Source organism: Argiope bruennichi, chromosome 5 (genome assembly GCF_947563725.1).
Source record: "Argiope bruennichi chromosome 5, qqArgBrue1.1, whole genome shotgun sequence".
Classification (NCBI taxonomy): Eukaryota; Metazoa; Arthropoda; class Arachnida; order Araneae; family Araneidae; genus Argiope; species Argiope bruennichi.
In genome coordinates, this window is record NC_079155.1 from 39744475 (window position 1) to 39763175 (window position 18701).

Consider the following 18701-nt stretch of genomic DNA (forward strand, 5'->3'; position numbering starts at 1 on the left):
CATTACCATATTTGTCCAGAGTTCCTTCAATCCTTGCTACATTAATCATGAACCTTTGACATATGGATCTGACAAGATATGCTTGACCAAGTGGTATTAAACCATCATTTCTGTCTTAGTTTGACGATAAAGACAAAGAGTTGACTCTACTTTAATCTACAACCAATTGTTTTTTCGAATCAATTTCATTTTATAGTTGTTATAAGCGTTTATTTCTATTTTGAAATTTATAGCTTCATTAAGTATCGGTTTTAATTAGAAAATCTTAATTATCAAAATACCCGTTTTTTATAATTAATCATGCTATTATTTAAAATCTAATTATCATTTCAAAGTAATGAAATGAAATATTTTCTAAAGCACATTTAAATATCAAGCCTTTGCTGCATGAATAATTTTATTTATGTATAAATGCTCTTTAAATATGGCTGTAAATTTTATTTAAAGGAATGTCGCCAATTAATTTTAATTCCTTTCTTTTTTTATTAATTTTCTGTGACTTTGGAATAAAGCATACGAATAGTCTGCAATAAAATATTAATTCTGTTTGGAGAATTAATTTAAACACAAATGCTATTTTCAGGTGAAGAATACATGTTACATGGAGAAGTGGATGGGAAAAACTCCAATTCTAATTTCGACTGTTTCAATTTCGAGCTTAATGGATTAAAAGGAACGGGTGTAGTTTTCAGCGGGTAAATATTTCAATTATTAGATCATATTAATGTGTAAAATTCTCTTATGAATAATTATGTATAACTTCTATTTTACTTTACTGTGAAGTTTCTATTACGAAATACAATTTTTAAAATATCAGATATTATTATGTTTTTAAAGTCTTTATAGGGGTTTTAATAACAGAATTGTGCTACAAGAATAATGTCTTTTGATTTATTTTCAGTGAAAAGTCTGAGATACGTTGCTAGAATTAAACTTGTCTTAGTATAAGATAACATTATTTCTGAATTATCCAAGTCTTAGTTACAATCCAAATATTAATTATAAAATTTATTAGTCATCTTTGGTTATTATCTGTTGCACAGAGAATATTGGTGGTATTTAACTTTAACTAAATCTTTTATACACAATTTAATGTTTATAATTCTCTCAACAAAGTACTTTTATACATCTAACTGTTTTCCACTTTAAATCTGTGTTGTTTTAATTTCCTTGCACTTGTTATGTTTAATTAAATAAATCTTCCTAATGGTGTAAAGTTTCATGACATCATATTCCATTAAAGCAGCTAACTACCCAAGGAGTCTATCTTCTAATTGCATGTTGTCTTCGATGGTATTGTAGCTAATATTTCTTATTCCGCATTGTTAACTATGCAGAAGATAAGCAGAATTTTTCTTCTATAGTATGGACCACAACAACAATGGAAGAACACGCGATTAAATATGAGGACAGTTTTTTTTCAAGCTTTAGTGGTCCATAAAAATACAAGAGAAGCATTTTTATGGAGAAAGAAAGCAGAGAACAAAATTATTTTATAACCAAAATTTATGTACGTACATGGCTGTTTTTCGGCCTAATCGCCGTGAAGATTTAAGCATTTGGCTACTTTTCGATCTAATCGCCTTGAAAATTCAGGCATTTGTCATGTCGTTGGACCAAGTTTTCGATTTCCTCTTCTAAGAACGTTGCTGGCATTTATGTGAAATGGGCCTTAACACTTCTTTGAAACTCTTCAGAAGACTGGAAATTTTTTGGCATTTCTTTTACTTAAATAATATGCTGTAGAAATGTTTAAATATTACCTTCCAAAGTCACACTTTTGACATGCTGGTCGGCCAGATCATTGTCTTGGATTCCAACATCTTAAATTTCATCGAGAACACTGCTTAGAATCGAGTTATTTTCAGCTCTTTTTTTGAATTGAAGATCTAACAAGGATATCAGAATAACGATTACATGAACGAAGAGCTACAAAAAGGCATTAAATCCCATCTCACATTACTGGTGGGCAGTTCTTTGAAGGGCTGATCAGAAACCTGATACACTAATTTGATAAATTCCCGAATCTTTACAGCTGTTGTGATGAAAGTTAATTATGTTTATTTATTACTTCTGGTAATAAATTAAATTTGTTCTCTACTCATGTTTTGTTAATTATTCATAGAAGTATGAACAAAAGAAAAACGGCCTGTGTATTTGTAGAAACAATGAAAATAAACAGTCTAAATTTCATTATTATGATGAAAAATTTATAAAAAATTATGCAAAAGAAACACCCTAAAATTTTTTTCGAAATAAGTAAAAAAAAAGCATACCAATTTAATTGATATCATTAAAAAGGCAATTGTTTGAATTTCAAGATAATGCAACAGTTATTTGTGTGTATTAATATCTACGGAAGTTTATCGAGTAAAAAAAAATTACATTTCACTTAATTTTTAATTAATTAACAGTGCCAAATTTGGCAGTTTTAAGTACAAGAGCTTAATGAGAGCGTCGACATACTCTCATTTGCTTTTATTATTAGCGAAGAAAATCTATATATACGTTTCATGAATGCTTGTTAAAGGAATCTTATTAACTTTGTAACATTTATAACTATTTCAAGTAAGCGATGGCACTAATGCTGAGGGTTGCTAGCTTGCTTAATGTTTATTCTATGCATGCTTAACTCCTACTCATCAGCCTTATTAAAGCAATTAATTAATAAGGTACTATTAGTAAAGCAATATTAATAGTAATTATATCCTAATAGTGTTGTTTAATCTCTCTGATAATTAGTTTTATGTCAGATCTTTGTGTATTCTACAGAACTATTGACCCTTTGACAGTTCTATTTGTTTAAAATACATAATAAAAGCTTTAATAATCAAATGGAAATAAATGGGTCACAATTTATCTCTATTTCGTACTATTTACTCTATTTCTATTACTAAAGTCAAGCATTTATTCAATTCATAGATAGCAACAACTAGACACTGTTCAAAAGATACGGCAATCAAATTTTCTCTTTGGTGATTTAAACATCAAACACTGCATCAACTTTGTTGTTATATTAAATAAAATTATTGATATAGAATTATTCAAAAAAGTTTATCAAACGCATTAACATATTAGGAATAAATTACGATTTATTTAATGTATTATGTTTTATGTAAAAATTTTGATGAGCCAAAAAATGCCTTAAGAAAAGAACTAGTAGTGCGTTAGATGGAGATGAGACTCAAGTGTTTTTTTTTCTTTGCAAAGAAAGTGTCTGTATATGTGCTACAGGACTGACCGTTTGATCTATCTCTACAAAATTTGGTCCAAATATACTTCGAGGTGTAAGAATGGGTTTTTTTGGAACAAAATTTTAACGAATTAAAAGTGATATTTTAAAAAGTAAAGTGATTATTTAAAAAGTAAAGTGATATTTTGTCATTTATCTGCAATAATATCAGATTTGCCAAAAAATATTTTCGCACAAATCTGATTTTGTTATATTATTTTAGAATTCTTAAAAAAGGGAAGATTTTGCTTAATATCTGCGTAGTTTACTTGAAGAATAAGAAAGTGAAATTATAATGTCGAGAGTTATAGTTTCAATCTCTGAAAATGTTCTAACACCTGTTCGTTTCGTTGTGTATATGAACCATCTTAATAGAGTCAACGTCCATGATATTATAGCGCTATTCAAAACACAACCACCGGTTCTTCTACTTAAATAACATGACTTTGACATCACTCACAATTTGATGCTTAAAAATATTTTCTTTGAGGAATCATAAACCTTAAGTTACTTGTAAGAGATTTCATTGAAAGTAAACACAATCAATATTCCCACTATACCAACTAGTTGTCTAAGATGGCTAGGTATGAATAAAGTTAATTTAAAATAGTGAACATTAAATCAATTTAAATGAAAATAAAATTCGAAATGTATGATATTGATACATAATGATATATTGTTTTAAAAGTCTATGATGTTGACTAAAATAAAGTGATTACTATTATGTTACACATTAAGTTCTTTTCCTTCTGCATTTGTTTAAACAACAAAAATTTTATATCAAGTAATAATTATATAAAGTAATATTTAAAGAGTTCTTTACTAATAATTATACTTTATAAGAGTTAGACCTTTAAAGATTTACATGCTGTTTCCTTATGCTTTTTTTCTTATTTATTTTATCAGGAAAATAAAGAAATCCAAGCGTGTCCTCTCTGAAAATGAGACATATCCTACTCCAGCAGGTAATATTAATGATAAGTTGAAAATTTTTTTTATGAGCATGCTAGAATTCATCTGCAGCATATGCTTTAATATTAAAGTTATGCTTGATGATTGATTATAAATGAATATCCTAAATTTACAGGTTTGTTAAAAAAATAAAGTGCAGCCTTGTTGTTCATCGGAAATCAAAAATAATAATTAAAAGTTTAAATTCAATACAGTTATACGTTTTCAACATGAGTCACTCCAGAAAAGCGTCGATGTCGAAACAATACGATTATTCATCCCATAGTTTTTTTGCAAGCTTCTGTGACGTTTTGAAAGGATGCAGATATGCATGTATTGCAATATTTGATTTTTTTTACTGGACTATATTCAACAGCAAGCGTTTGTTTCACTGCTACCAATTGATGTTTACGAACTTAAAACATGAATATCAGTATGCTTTCAAATTGTCACATAAAAGTGACAGAAAAAGTATAGGGTGTGGTACGTCTTGCCATTGATATTTTTTATATTTTTGAAAGTGCTTATAATGATCTCATAACTATGGTTGAATTTACACTTTCAACTATTATTCGTAATTTCCGAAAAACAGCAAAGTTATTTCTTGGTTTCTTTTCTTTTAAAAGTTCCGCAAAGTTCATATATAACCTTTATAATAACCTGTATATTATTACCATCTTCTCTGATTCTGATGAGAAAATAGAAGGGAAGTTAAACATCACGACATATCAGATGTATCTATTTTAATAAATTAAGCATCATCATCGTAATCATGTTTAAAGTAGCTCTGTTATTTCGCTACGATTTGATTTCCAATTTATGCTGTCAATTCTCACCGAAAATTCATTGATATAGAACTAAGTTCATTATATTAGAACCAAGGAACATCATGAGTCAGATTAATCTAAAGGTGAAAGGTCAATATCATCAATAGGTCAATAGATGATAGGTCAATATATGAGATGATAGGTCAATCTCCAACTCGCCACGAGCACGGCAAGGAAATGATTGTGTTGGTTATTGGAAGAAAAGATAGTCTTCTTATTTTAAATACTTTAAATCTGAGGTAAAACTATAATAATCAATAAATTTGAATTCAAATGATTACATATTTTAGTAGTTGTTTTATATATTTGATATAATTCAATCCAGGTTATCCGAACTAAAGGAGTGAAAACATTTAGGACTACGTTTTTTGGTTAAGCTATGAATATACATTACTATTTTGCACCTACTCTTGCAGTATATAATTCCGAAATATTTTGAATGCAAAAAGAATACACACTCTCTTTATGCGCTATAATTACATTCTATTTATTAAAGTTAAAATTACATTTTTTAGGATTACATCAATATATACTTAGTAATAATTTATAGAATACTATTTGCTTTGGGCGACCAACCTGTTCGCCCAGATTATTGACTTTTTATGGTGATCAATAAATTAGTTGGCTACGGTTACTATAACTACTTGGCTACGGTTAAATGTATTTTGACTCTTGATAAATTTTCTGTTTGACGCGCATTTCTTAATTTCTTTCACATCTTGTTTTCTCTAACTGAATGGAATGCCAATTCTAACCAAAGAAATTGCTAATAATATTGTTACAGTTCCAAAATTTGCGAAGGAAGGAATTATACTCAGCTATAAAATCGTTTAGTGAAGTTATCTGAAAATTTCGTATACTGATTTATTTACATTTGATTGTTGCTATTTAGCAATATGTAATAGGGAAGATTTCTGTGCTATGGGAATAATATATATATATATATATATATATATATATATATATATATATATATATATTAGCACCTTCTTTTCATTAAAAGACATTAACCATTATTGACTCATTGCATTATTCAATACATCTCATGGCAACCTAAAATAACGAGTATTCCCATATTTTATTAGAATTTTCGGAGCGTTTCGGATAACCTGGTTTTCAGTTAACTAGATTACAGAATATATAAATATTACCCTATATTCTGTTTGCTTTAAAATGCAACAATAAATAGATCTCTGATGTTACTAAATTTTACAATACTTAAGAGGTTTTGAAAGCTAAATTTAATTTTGACGAAGAGTGGTACATGGTATTCATATAAATAAATATCCCGTCTTTGCAGGGCTGTTAAAAGAAACCAAAACTAAATACAACCTTGCCGGAAATCAAAAATCAAAACCGAAAATTTAACAAGGACAGAACACAGGTTTAAGTGTTTAATGTGAGTTCCTCCAGAAATAAGAAGGATATTGAGGCCATATGATAACCCATCCCCCACTTTTTTTTCTGCATATGTGGTGTGACGCTTTGATGTATTGCTGATGAGCATGTATGACGATAATTGGTGCCATTATCGGTCGTTAGACTGAACGCTGCTAGTTTCATGTCTGATTTGATATGATATTCATATCAAAGGGCGTTTCATACGTGATTTGATGTATGTGACTCTATTATAGATCTGTAGTATTGCTTCCCTGCAGCCGGGAAAAGAATTGTACCTATATTTTAATGGCTACTGAATGGATACCAGGCCAATTAACTTCCTGCCTTAGAGAGAAACTTGGCGACCATTTGGAGACTTATAAATCGCCAAATATAACTTTCAGTCATTATTTTTGTTTTCGGATGAACTAAAAGTTCTTATTTGTTTTCTTTTAATAACCCCGTGAAGTTGGAATATTCACTTATTAACGCCTTGTATAATATACATATTCCCTGAATTTTTTTTAGCGCAAAAGGATAATTAAAATATAACCTTGAAAAAATACAAAATTTCATTGCTAGAGTATCATTGATTGATCTTTTATTTAAATTGATAATGGTGATATTTGGATTTTCTTAAAGTCATTCCATTGGTTGTGCCTTTTTCTGAGAAAGTTTGCCAAAATCCAGACATAACTGGTGGAAAAGGATCATCATTAGGAAAACTTACGGAGCTAAGCAAAGACTTCAAAAGCGTATGAATTTATTTTGAAAACTTATCTTAATTCTTTTATTTATACATTTTTTTCAATAAATTTTGACTTGAAATAATTTTTTTTCTATATCAGTTCACAGTACCCAGTGGTATGGTTGTTACAACAGGAGCTTATCAGAAGTTTCTGACGGATGAAATTTTAAAGCAGATAAAGAGTTTAGAAAAGGTTCTTTAGTAAGTATTAACTTTGTTCAAAGAATCATATGTAAATTGATGTGACACGCAGTTCTGTAGTGAAGGATTTTTTTCAAAAACATATTTTTACTTTTTCGTATTTGAAACTTACAGTGAAAATGTAATGCAATTGTCAAAGCATTTGACATTGGAATTCTTCGTCACTGCATTTTAAAGCGCCCTGAATCTGAAATTTTTTTAAAAAATTATATCTGTTCTTCCGTGTATATGAGAGCATGGTGGCGTAAAAATATAATGAGTTAAATGACTGAATTTTGGTTTTTGGTCATCAATATTGCAGATTTCTATCACATTTTAAACTAAATTCGTCCATGGATTGTCAATCTGATCATCCGTGTGCATGCCACATATGCAGAAATAAACAGAAGACCAAATAGCTAAATATTTTGCGGATTTGATACAAAATTTTAAACGAATCTTAATTCTACTGATCAAATCATACCTTAAATGTCCCGCATCAAGTTCGTACTTTTTTAGTTATCATATAATATGATAATTAAAAAACTGATGCAGGACATTTAAGGTATGATTTGATCAGTAGAATTTAAGATTCGTTTAGAATTTTGTATCAAATACGTAGAAGATTTAGCTATTTGGCGTTCTGTTTATTTATGCATATGTGGAAGAGTGATAATTCGAAAATGTTACTAGCTAAAAGGTTGAATTTTAGTTTATAATATTTATATCTGAATTGTATATTCCTGGGTCTAATTTTTCAATTAAATATATCAATAAGCAGACAACCTGTTTATTTATATATCAGTATGTAAGAACGAGATAATTCAGAAACTTACTATCAAGATGATTATGATATTTAATCTTGATACTGATGTAAAATTTCAGACCAAAAAGGTCAATGAGAAGAAGTCAAAATCGTATACTCTGTGATCTGCTTCATAATACTACAAATGAAAACATAAAACGAGTGAAATCATTACAAACAAAATCCTAATGCTTTCTTTAAAAAAATTATTTATTGCATTTAAGTAATCAATTATTTCATGCATTGAAACAGCTCAGTTATTACCTAGATATAATAATGAACTTGAAATCTATATATTATGATTGATTTTCTTTTGCATAATTGTGTCCAATTTATTTAAAAGTTCATTTGGTTGCTTTAAAGAATGAAATAATTATGTGTGTTGGAAGTTTGATTAATCATACTCTGCTCTTTTCATTACTACATACTTTTATAAATTATGTTTTTGTCTTTTAAAGTTAATCTTGAATATTTTAATGATTAATCAATAAAATAAGTTAAAATTTTATTACTAATTATTGAAATTAAATAGTAATTAAGTGAGGAATCAGATGGTTTTTACTTGAAGTAGGAAAGTTTTAGTAAAGAAAATTTGTTGTCAATAAGAATTTATTAAGGGGTTTTAATGGAATAATTTGAGTTAAAATTTAAGTAAGAAATAATTTCAATTTTTTTGTACTTTTTATATTTATTAGATTTATGTAACTGCTGTTAAAATTTATTAAAATAATCACACAATATAAGGATAAAAACACACATAAATTAAAGAAGTCAACGTTTTTATTTATAAGTGATATCTAAAACAGTTTTAGAATCTAACTTTTTTCTTTTTTTCTTCTTCTGAATTATTGCAGTAGTGACAAGGTTGACGAAACCAAAATAGCTTGTCAAAGGTAAGTTGATTAAAAAAAAAATTAGTTAAATTTAAATAAATTACGTTATATTTTTATAATTTATATATACGTTGAGTTATTTCGGACCAAAACATTTAGAATTGTTTTTCAGCTCACTTTTTATAGCAATCTCAATCTTTTTTTAGAATTATTGATGAAGTTATTAACACCAATATGCCCGAGTCGGTTTTCCAGGCTGTTGTTACAAATCTCGAGAAAGTATTTCCTGACAAGAAAAATAATTATAAATTTGCTGTTCGTTCATCAGCGACTGGTATGGCACTATTCTTTATAGCTTTTATATATATAGTAATAGACCTAAAGATAAGTATGGTAGAGTTGAGTTGTTCTCTACTGCTCACCCATCGAAATGAATTGTTTTGTCCTGTTTTTACTTTTCACCTTCCTTTGAATTAAGTATTCTTCTTGTTTCCCCGCTTCCCCTTCCCTAAGAAATGACGTTGAATTCTCTCCCCCCCTTCTTCTTTGAGATTAGGTCATCTTGTATTTGAAATGTTCTAACATTATACAGCTGTTAATGAGGGTGAAAAGAGAGTTATTAATAAACATATGGGCATTTTCATGCTCTTCGGTTATTTGAAATGGGACCAAGAAAAAGAATTTGATATATAATTACACTTTGCAAGTTGTTTGAATCAATGATTAGTGTTCTATAATTCTTGATAGCTTTTTTTTTATTTATTTAATTTGGCATAATGTGCTTAAGACGAAAGGAGTCTAGAAAAATAATAACTATCGATGAAAGTATTAAATTTTCATGAGCTTCATCTTATCCAACAATATGCAATTTGTTTAAATAATAGCATTTGCTATTAAAAAAAACAAACTAAAGTTGTAATAACGTCTGGTATATCATTATTCTAAAGAGATCTCTTAATCAACAACAGGTATCCAGTTATTCTTTATAATTTTTTAAATCAGCAACTTGCATACCTTTATCATTTTTCATTTTCATAATAATAACTGTGTATTTGTGAGAGATGAAGATGGTAAAATCAAGATTTATTAACGAAATAATAACATTTGTATTACTATGAATTTATGATATTGCTTTCCTCCAGTGTTAGTCTTATCGGTGAAAAGAGTTTTTGAAAGAATTTACAGATGTGTTTCATGGGTATGAATGTATGCCAGTTAATGAATTTCGATCTCGTTGGCAACAGTTTTGAATGAAGATTCTGGAAATCTGTAAAAACTTTGACGCTGTCTCTAATAGGAACCGAGATTTAGAGATTTCTGTTGAAAATTCCATATGACTTTAGGTCCTGTCAGAAAACGTATGCAAGCCTTAGAGCCTGAAATAAACTAAAATTTTTTCTCTGGAATTATACTCGTGGAATAAGCTATATCTGTGCACTCTGAGCAATTCGAGTAATGATTTGCTACTTACTTGTGATGTGAGTTTCTACAAGTTTCTGTTCTTTGTGTACAGTGAACATACTTTTGCTTACTTTGTACTGTGAACAGTACTTTTTACAGTGTATTGTTACTTTTGCTTCGTATTTTCATGTTGAGCAAGACTTTGTTTTCCCTTATCCAAAATGAAGACTATGTTTTACTGAACACTTACTGGAGATTAAGTATGCCATTTAATTTAGCCAACTGCATACAAATAACTCACCATATTGGAAAGCATGGAGTGAAAAGTAAACCATAATATTTTACCATAGAATTTATGCTTGGAAATATCAGTGTAAGCATTGGTGGTCAAGAGAAAAGAATTAGAATGGTAAAATAAAACTGACCAAATGGGAAAAGTAGAAAACTCTATCAAGAGCTTTACTTTTACTTAGAAATTCAACGTAATATGAGCCTCGATTACTTAATTCTTGGATATATAAATTGTTTCAAAATTTTAAGCATACTGGACATATTTCCTGATATAAAGGAGCTTAACAACGACATTTGCTCAGAACCAATAAAGAAGCTAAATTTGGTATTGTATATTGTTAGAAAATCGGTGGCTATATGGTGAAATGAATAAATTCAGATAAGATGAAAAACACTTTACTTTACAAAAAAATATGAACAAAATCGCAGTTGAAAAGCGCGTATGTAAAGAAAACCTCACTTATAGAAAATCACAATGCAAGCAAATTGAAAATAGCAATAGCGTTTGGAGTGCAGTTAGAAAGTTCATTCAGCAATGAGTATTCTATAAACAGAATTCATTCCACGTATGAGGAGTACTCTAAAAACAGAATTCATTCCACGTATGAGGAGTACTCTAAAAACAGAATTCATTCCACGTATGAGTGCTTTGTCTTTTATTTATTTCCCAACAGGAAATGAAATTTCCTAGAAGGATTTCAGATCTCAATTCCTAATAGAAATATTCAAGGTCATAGATTCATTTTGCATCCATTAAGAATTCTGTAAATTTTCTTTCAGCTATTATATTAACTTTGTATGATGAATTTTAACTACTGTAATGGTTTCCAGTTGAATCTCTATCTAATTAACTTTATTTCCTCTTTTGAATCCTATATTTTTGTTCAGTAAAAAATAAATAAAATGCACAATAAAAAATTACATATTTCCTTACAGAAAAAAAAAAGGATTCTATTAATTTTTTTAGATAAAAAATATTTCTACAATATACTACGATTTGGGGAGATATTTTCCGAAACTCCAATACCCTTTATATATTGAAGATGGTTATATAATTTTTTACAAAATATGTTTCTATATATATATTACTGCCAGCAATTTAAAATAATGAGTCGGAAATTTATTTATACGCTCAAGATGGTAATAAAAACCATTAGGTTTTTACTATTATTATTAAGTATTATTAAGTATTTTACTATTATTATTAGTATTAAGTATTACTATTAGGTAATACTTAAAAAAAATATTTTAATCAGAAATTTCCAGTTGAGGAGGGAATTTACTATAGAGTAACAAAAAATAAGCAAATGAGTGCAGATGGTTTATATGTTTCATATTTTATATTCAATTTGATTATTGGCTTTAAAGGAATTTTGATTGTATATTTAATCGATTTTCATTCTTGTTTATATTCCATTCATTTTCAAAAATTTAAATAAGAAGTCAAAATTAACTTTCTATTTTTGGATGAAAAAATAATTCAACAAATAAGTATATATGAAAGGAGGGAAATGAAAATTAACTTTATATAAACCATCAAGAGATTTTACATCTTGTCTTACCTAAAATTTTGTTTTCCCATATTTAATAGATTTAGTTCAAAATAAAGATATCTCACTGAAAACAATGATCTTCTTTTCATTCTGTAGCAACTGTTAAAATGATTCACAACTGTTTTATGGAATAAAAATGATCTTCTAAAAATAAATAGATATAAAATATCAATTGCCGAGAATAGAAAGTAATGAATTAATGAATACCAGCATTATTTAAGAGGATATTATTAAAAGCTTTTCACCTGAAATCTTGTTCCATCTCTTCCCAATTGGACCCGCTTATCTTAAAATGTGGGCTTTGATCCATTTAGATTGCAAAAAATATACAGTAAAAACACGAAAATGATGAAGACAATAAAAGTGTGCACTCACATATTTTTTAAGTAGATAAAAATAAAATAAAATGGCAACAACAACAACAATAAAAAAGCAGTGCTGCTTATGCAACTACACACAATTAGAAAGCATAAGCGGGGCAAATTTTATTTCGCTTTTCCCTAATATCATAAATACATTATTTATTATTTTTTATGATAACGTTCTATATTTATTTTTAATATTGTACCACCTCATGGAAATATCGTAACAATAATTTATAGTGTTACCTTGTAACTTCGATTGTTAACTACCGAGTTTGAAATACTTGATGCAAATAATTTAAATAAAAATGTAACATTTGTATAGAAGAATTCAAATCCAGGGCGTTCTTTTAACAAAAAACATTAATCGATAATATTTTTAATAAATACGTGGAATGATTTGTATTAATTTAGAGTGCCCTGTATGAAAAAAATTTCATATTGTGGTGGAATGTAGATCATTAAGATCCATGCAGTGGAAGTAACAGGACGTATGTTTTCGGGAATATTTCTTTAATAATCACATTTCACACTAAACAAACACAACACACAAAGAAAAGACAAGACATTTATGCGCGCAGCTTAACAGAACAGCATATGATCTCATTTTCATTACAACCGCAATGCACTATGGGATGCGTATCTAATCAGGCGTCGCCATCTATGTATTATCCAAAAGAGAAGATAAAAGTAATGCAACTGCATCATCAAATTAAAATTTAAAATGATATTGAATAATTATGAATTCCCTTTGCATGATTTGAATTTTATTGCAATTTGCTTGTTTCTTGTAAACAATTTATAAAACATTCAAGTTTTGAGTGGTTTGAAAAGTAAAATATATGTATATGTGTATTTTACTTCTCAGGCGAAGATACAGAGCAGATGTCAGCGGCAGGGCAGATGGAGACTTTCCTAGGAGTAGAAGGAATAAATGAGGTAATAAAAGTGATAAAGATTTAATGGTGATTAATAAATAATAATAATATATTAGAAATGAGAATAATTATTTGAATATTTGTTAATTTGTCATTGTGTGAACGAGATAACTCGGGAATTCTGCAGGCAAAATAAATTTTATATGCGATTATTTATTTATTCATTCTACTAGATTATATCAGTATAAATAATCCTCTCATACCTCGTAAAATTACGTTTTAATTTGATATGTGGTGAATAATTTGTTGGCATTATGTATTTTGAATGAATGAAGGATTCGGTAAGTATTAAATAATTTATATTGAGAAGAATCATTTCAATTTGGTTTTTATATATGAGGTTTCTATTGGTTGTTTCATTTCAGATAATGACAGCAATTAAGAAGTGTTGGGCATCTCAGTTTGGTTACATAGCTGTGCAATATAAGAGGTATTTTTTTTTAGAATGAATGATCAAAAATTCTTTTGTATTTGGCATTTATTGATATGAAGTGATATTTTTTCCTTGCTTTTCTTCACAGTTTAACTTATATATTAAAATTGGAGTTGTTTATTCAAAACTCGTTTGCCTTTTGCTTCATTTAAAATGAATACTGATTACCACAAAAGGGTTTTAAAATATTTTAACTATAATTTAGGGTTAGTATGATGGCTTAATACCCAGTCTTTTAATTCCTGCAAGTTTTCTCAACCATTGCAATTTCTACGAATGTTTAATCACATAATATTATTTTAAAAAGAAAGTTTTATTTTTTTTTGTTTCTGTTAGAGAAATAAGTTTCGAAATATATTTGTCTTTAGATAGGATTTTAAATACAATTTTTCATTTATTAATGCCAATCGATATGTTACAATAAATTAATTAATGATTCATTCTTTTTTTAAGGTTTTGTTTTGGACTAATTTGAAATGCTGAATGAATAGTTCAGTTATGTTAGACAGGCATATTAGAATTTTTTTATCTAAAAAATGCATAATTTATAACCTGACTTATTTTTATGTTACATAATTTTAGTAATATTCTTTTCATAGTTGTATAAGTCAGCAGGGACTAATATTTTGACTGCTCAAAACCTTTTGAAGAAATCAACCAGTCATAAGATATCTTGTGGTGCCAACATAAAGAGAAACACAAACATAAAGCCAGTTATGTTTGTGCCTGTGTCAGTTATTATGGCAATGGTAATAACATATTATTTTTTTAAAAAAAGGGAAAAAGAAATTTTTATATGCAATTAAATACACTATTGCTAAATAATTTTTCAACGTTTTATTAAAAGAAAAAGAAGAAAAAAAAATTAGCCACGACTAGTTTCTATAGAAAAAGACTGGCATAGATTCGACGCTTTAACCAATATTTTTAATAAATTAATTGCTTTTTTACAATTCATTAATTAACATTTTATTGCAATATTGCAGACAAAATGGTCAAATTATAAACTCACCAATGGCTGTTGTTGTGCAACAAATGATATCATGTGATGTCGCCGGAGTTCTATTTACGTGTGATCCATTGACAGGAAATCCAACATCTATGAGTATTACTGGAAATTATGGATTAGGCGAAGTATAATATCTATTAAAAGGAGTTCTGTCTCTAAAGCTGACTTAAAAAAAAAATTTTTGTATTAATTTTGCTTTTCCTCAACTGATAATTCTTTTATTTCTTTGATTGTAGTCAGTAGTATCCGGATCCGACGAGCCTGATACAATCGAGATAGAAAGGCATTCTGATGGAAATTTGACAATCAAAAACAAACTCATAGGATCGAAACGTCGCCGTATCGTTTTGAAAGGTAAGCTGTTTACCAGTACAATACATTTAATCCTTGTGAAGACAGAGAAGCATTTGTCGAACTAGGTCTTCTTCTTAAACCTCGAAAGCACTTTTGATTTACTTGCTCGATGGACGATGCTGTATCTGAATTTGGAAAAGAATGATTCATGGTTGCTGTAAAAGGATCAACTTTAATTGGTCGAGAGACTTTCGGCATCAGAGGGAGAAGGTTGAATTAGTCCAAGTGGCTGTTTGCTTTAGATGGACAAAGTGGAATGACCTTCATGCCTTGGCTGATCCTACTTGGACTATATACTCCTGATTAATTTCACCCGTTGTATCCAAGAAAGCCCCTTCCGCCACGATGTGGTAGCAAAGCAGGATCACTCAACCATATGCGATACTTTGGTATAGGCATTGGAAAGTCTCTTCAAATCAAAAGCAAATTGACCAGAAAACAATAAACGACTTTCTCAAGATTTATTTGTGGTTACACCAATGCACTTATTTGCCATCAATGCTGGAAGTTTTTTGGAATGAAATTGATGTAAAGCGAATCAAACACGCCTCCTACATTTTTGATTACTTGTGTTTTACCAAAGGCAATGTTTTATAGGTGATATTTCAGCAAAGTTTGAAAATCTAGGATTAGTAACAGCAACAACAACAAATTTTGTAAATTCTAATCGCATTTAAATTATCAGATTTTTCAAAGCGTTTACTGTTTTTATTTTTAAAGCAATTTACCGTTTTTATTTTTTCTGTGTAGAGTAATTATTATAATTGAATCTACAACTTTTAAATAATCAAGGAAAAAATAACGCAGAAATTCCTTAAAAAAATTTTTTTTTTTTGCTTCCTAAATTTTTCTCAAATGGTACTTTCGTAATATGGTTTTTGTGCTACTTACTGCCAGTTTATTTGTTTGTTTATCTGATGTTATTAAAACGATATATTTATTATATTGCTCTAAAAATTATGTTTTTTTATTTGTTATTGAAATTGTAATAGACAATATGTATGCGTGATTGCATACTGTGTATAAAATAATTTTTTAAGACTGGGATTAGATATCTACTTATAATGATGAAAAAATGAAAATGTCACTTTATTGTGTTTTCATAGCGAAGTAGAAAAAGATTATTTTTGAATCGCCTGAAGTTTAATTGAAATAGGTTGTTAAATGTAATTCTTTGCACTCCGAAAAGAAATAAAATGTATACTTATGTGAGTGTGAAGATTCCTTTTAATGCTTAAGAAACTCAAAAATATAGTTATAGGCTTGTTTTCATTCCTAAAATTTATGTGAGAATTTTACTACTTTACGAATTTTATAATTACTATTATCCAACTAAGAATATGAAAATGACGTGAGATTTTACATAAGAAGTTAAAAGAATTAAAAGTTTAATTTTCAAAATGATTTTATATTCTCAAAAAGAGTCATATAATAAACTGATGATTTGAATTTTTTCTAAGATGATGGTGGAACGGAATTTGAAGATGTTCAGGAGCAAGATAAACAGATTTGCTGTTTAACTGATAACATGGCTCTTCGATTAGCACAACTGGCTCTTAAGGTAAGTAAGTTCTTTTGCATTGATAAATAACGCTTACACTTTAAAAATTGTGCAGATACTTTTTTTATGAATAAAGTAGGGTTTACATTCAGCCAGCTACAATCCATCAAGACCATCAAGTGCAGAACCTGTACAGTAGCAATACCTTAAGCAGCGCTCACATGAGACCAACTATTGCGCGCAACAGAAGGTTACGCCTACTTCAGGAACATCACGTGTCCCCAACGCTACAATTGTAAATGGTTGTTTCATCGGGACAACTATTTGTCATTATCCCATTGCGGTCACATGATCTTCCTGAAGTATGCGTAACCTTCTGTTGAGCGCAATAGTTGGCCTCTTGTGAATTATGCTTTACTGTAGTCCACTTTTTCAGAGCATATGCAATCTTCCTTCTTCGTATGGGTGGTATTGATGGAATCTTATAACTGGCTGAGTGTAAACCTACCTTAAATCAAGTTTGTAAACTAAAACTGCGCATTTATTTCAGATCGAGAAGAGTTATAGATCTTACAGAGACATAGAATGGGGTTTTTGGAATAACAATCTTTACATTTTTCAAGTAAGTGTACCTCTATGAGTTATCAATTATTTTTTTTATGTATTAAGTTTTCTCTTATTCCGATTTTATTGAATATTCTTAATTTCAATTTATAATTTTCGCATGCTATAAATTTATGTAAAAGAGTATATTTAAAGTAGAAACTTTGAAAAATTTTCAGAAATTTTTTCGAGTCTTTCTTTTGTTTTGATTTTTAGGAATAATTCGATTCATTCAGCAACTATGCTATTACTTCGGCATTTCTAAATCTGTATTATTTTTAAAAAATGTTTTGACGTTAAAGATTATATTGCAAATGTCAAGAAATTTTGATGAATTTTTACTTTTGAGTTTGCGAAGAATTATGTTTTGTGTGCATATGAAAAGGGTAACCAACTAGAAAAAAAAAGATATAAATTTGATGAATAAAATTTAGTATGCAATTTGTGCATGAAGATTGTAGTTTTACATTGAATTTTCGACGAAATATGCCAAAAACAGTTATTTGTCCGATTGCTTGCATTTGAACCCGACAACTTAATAATAAAGTAGAAGGATGATGAAGATAATGAAGTAGGATAATGAAGTATGATATGAAGGATAATAAAGTAGAAGGATGATGAAGATAATGAAGTAGGATACTGAAGTATGATATGAAATATGATATGAAGGATAATAAAGTAGAAGGATGATGAAGATAATGAAGTAGGATAATGAAGTATGATATGAAGGATAATAAAGTAGAAGGATGATGAAGATAATGAAGTATGATAATGAAGTATGATATGAAGGATAATGAAGTAGAAGGATGGTATATGGGAAGTTTTATCCCAAAATTGTCAACATTCACATGAAATTCATGAACGTTTTTTTTTTTTTTTTTTTCATTCTATCTCTTTACATTTTGTAATTATCGAGTTCTCTTGTACTTCAACAGCCAGCTTGTCAGACTCCCAAACGAATTTTGTTTAAAATTTGAACAAAAAAAAATCTTCAAAATTGGTCATAAACCAAATTTTATCCATCTAGCTTAAAGAAGGCACTTTTGAGTTATCATATTCAAATTCAAGCAGGCAGATAGACATAAAGCCAAAATTTGTTTTTGGAACTCAGGAGGCAGATTTGAAACTCGGAAATTCTTTGAAGTTTCGAGTTGATATTTTTTGACGATTACAATACTTTGCCTATACTTTGTATATGAAAAAGTAAAAAATTAGCGGAAACGTTTTTCATTAGACATATAATGTTGGTAAGCATATGTTTATTAGAAATTATATGCGAATTGCCAGTTGCCCGTCGATT

General features: G+C 28.6%; 1 protein-coding gene across 1 annotated transcript in view; it reads left to right on the plus strand.

Moving 5' to 3' along the window:
• LOC129969646 (putative phosphoenolpyruvate synthase) overlaps positions 1-18701 on the plus strand; it is a 63165-nt gene that overhangs the window by 16915 nt on the left and 27549 nt on the right. Inside the window, exons 10-21 of the mRNA XM_056084297.1 lie at positions 584-695; positions 4139-4197; positions 7033-7145; positions 7239-7339; positions 8978-9016; positions 9163-9290; positions 13432-13502; positions 13867-13931; positions 14921-15068; positions 15180-15297; positions 16758-16858; positions 17349-17420. Of these exons, the coding sequence (XP_055940272.1) occupies positions 584-695; positions 4139-4197; positions 7033-7145; positions 7239-7339; positions 8978-9016; positions 9163-9290; positions 13432-13502; positions 13867-13931; positions 14921-15068; positions 15180-15297; positions 16758-16858; positions 17349-17420 (1127 nt within the window). The remainder of the gene's footprint in view (positions 1-583; positions 696-4138; positions 4198-7032; positions 7146-7238; positions 7340-8977; positions 9017-9162; positions 9291-13431; positions 13503-13866; positions 13932-14920; positions 15069-15179; positions 15298-16757; positions 16859-17348; positions 17421-18701) is intronic.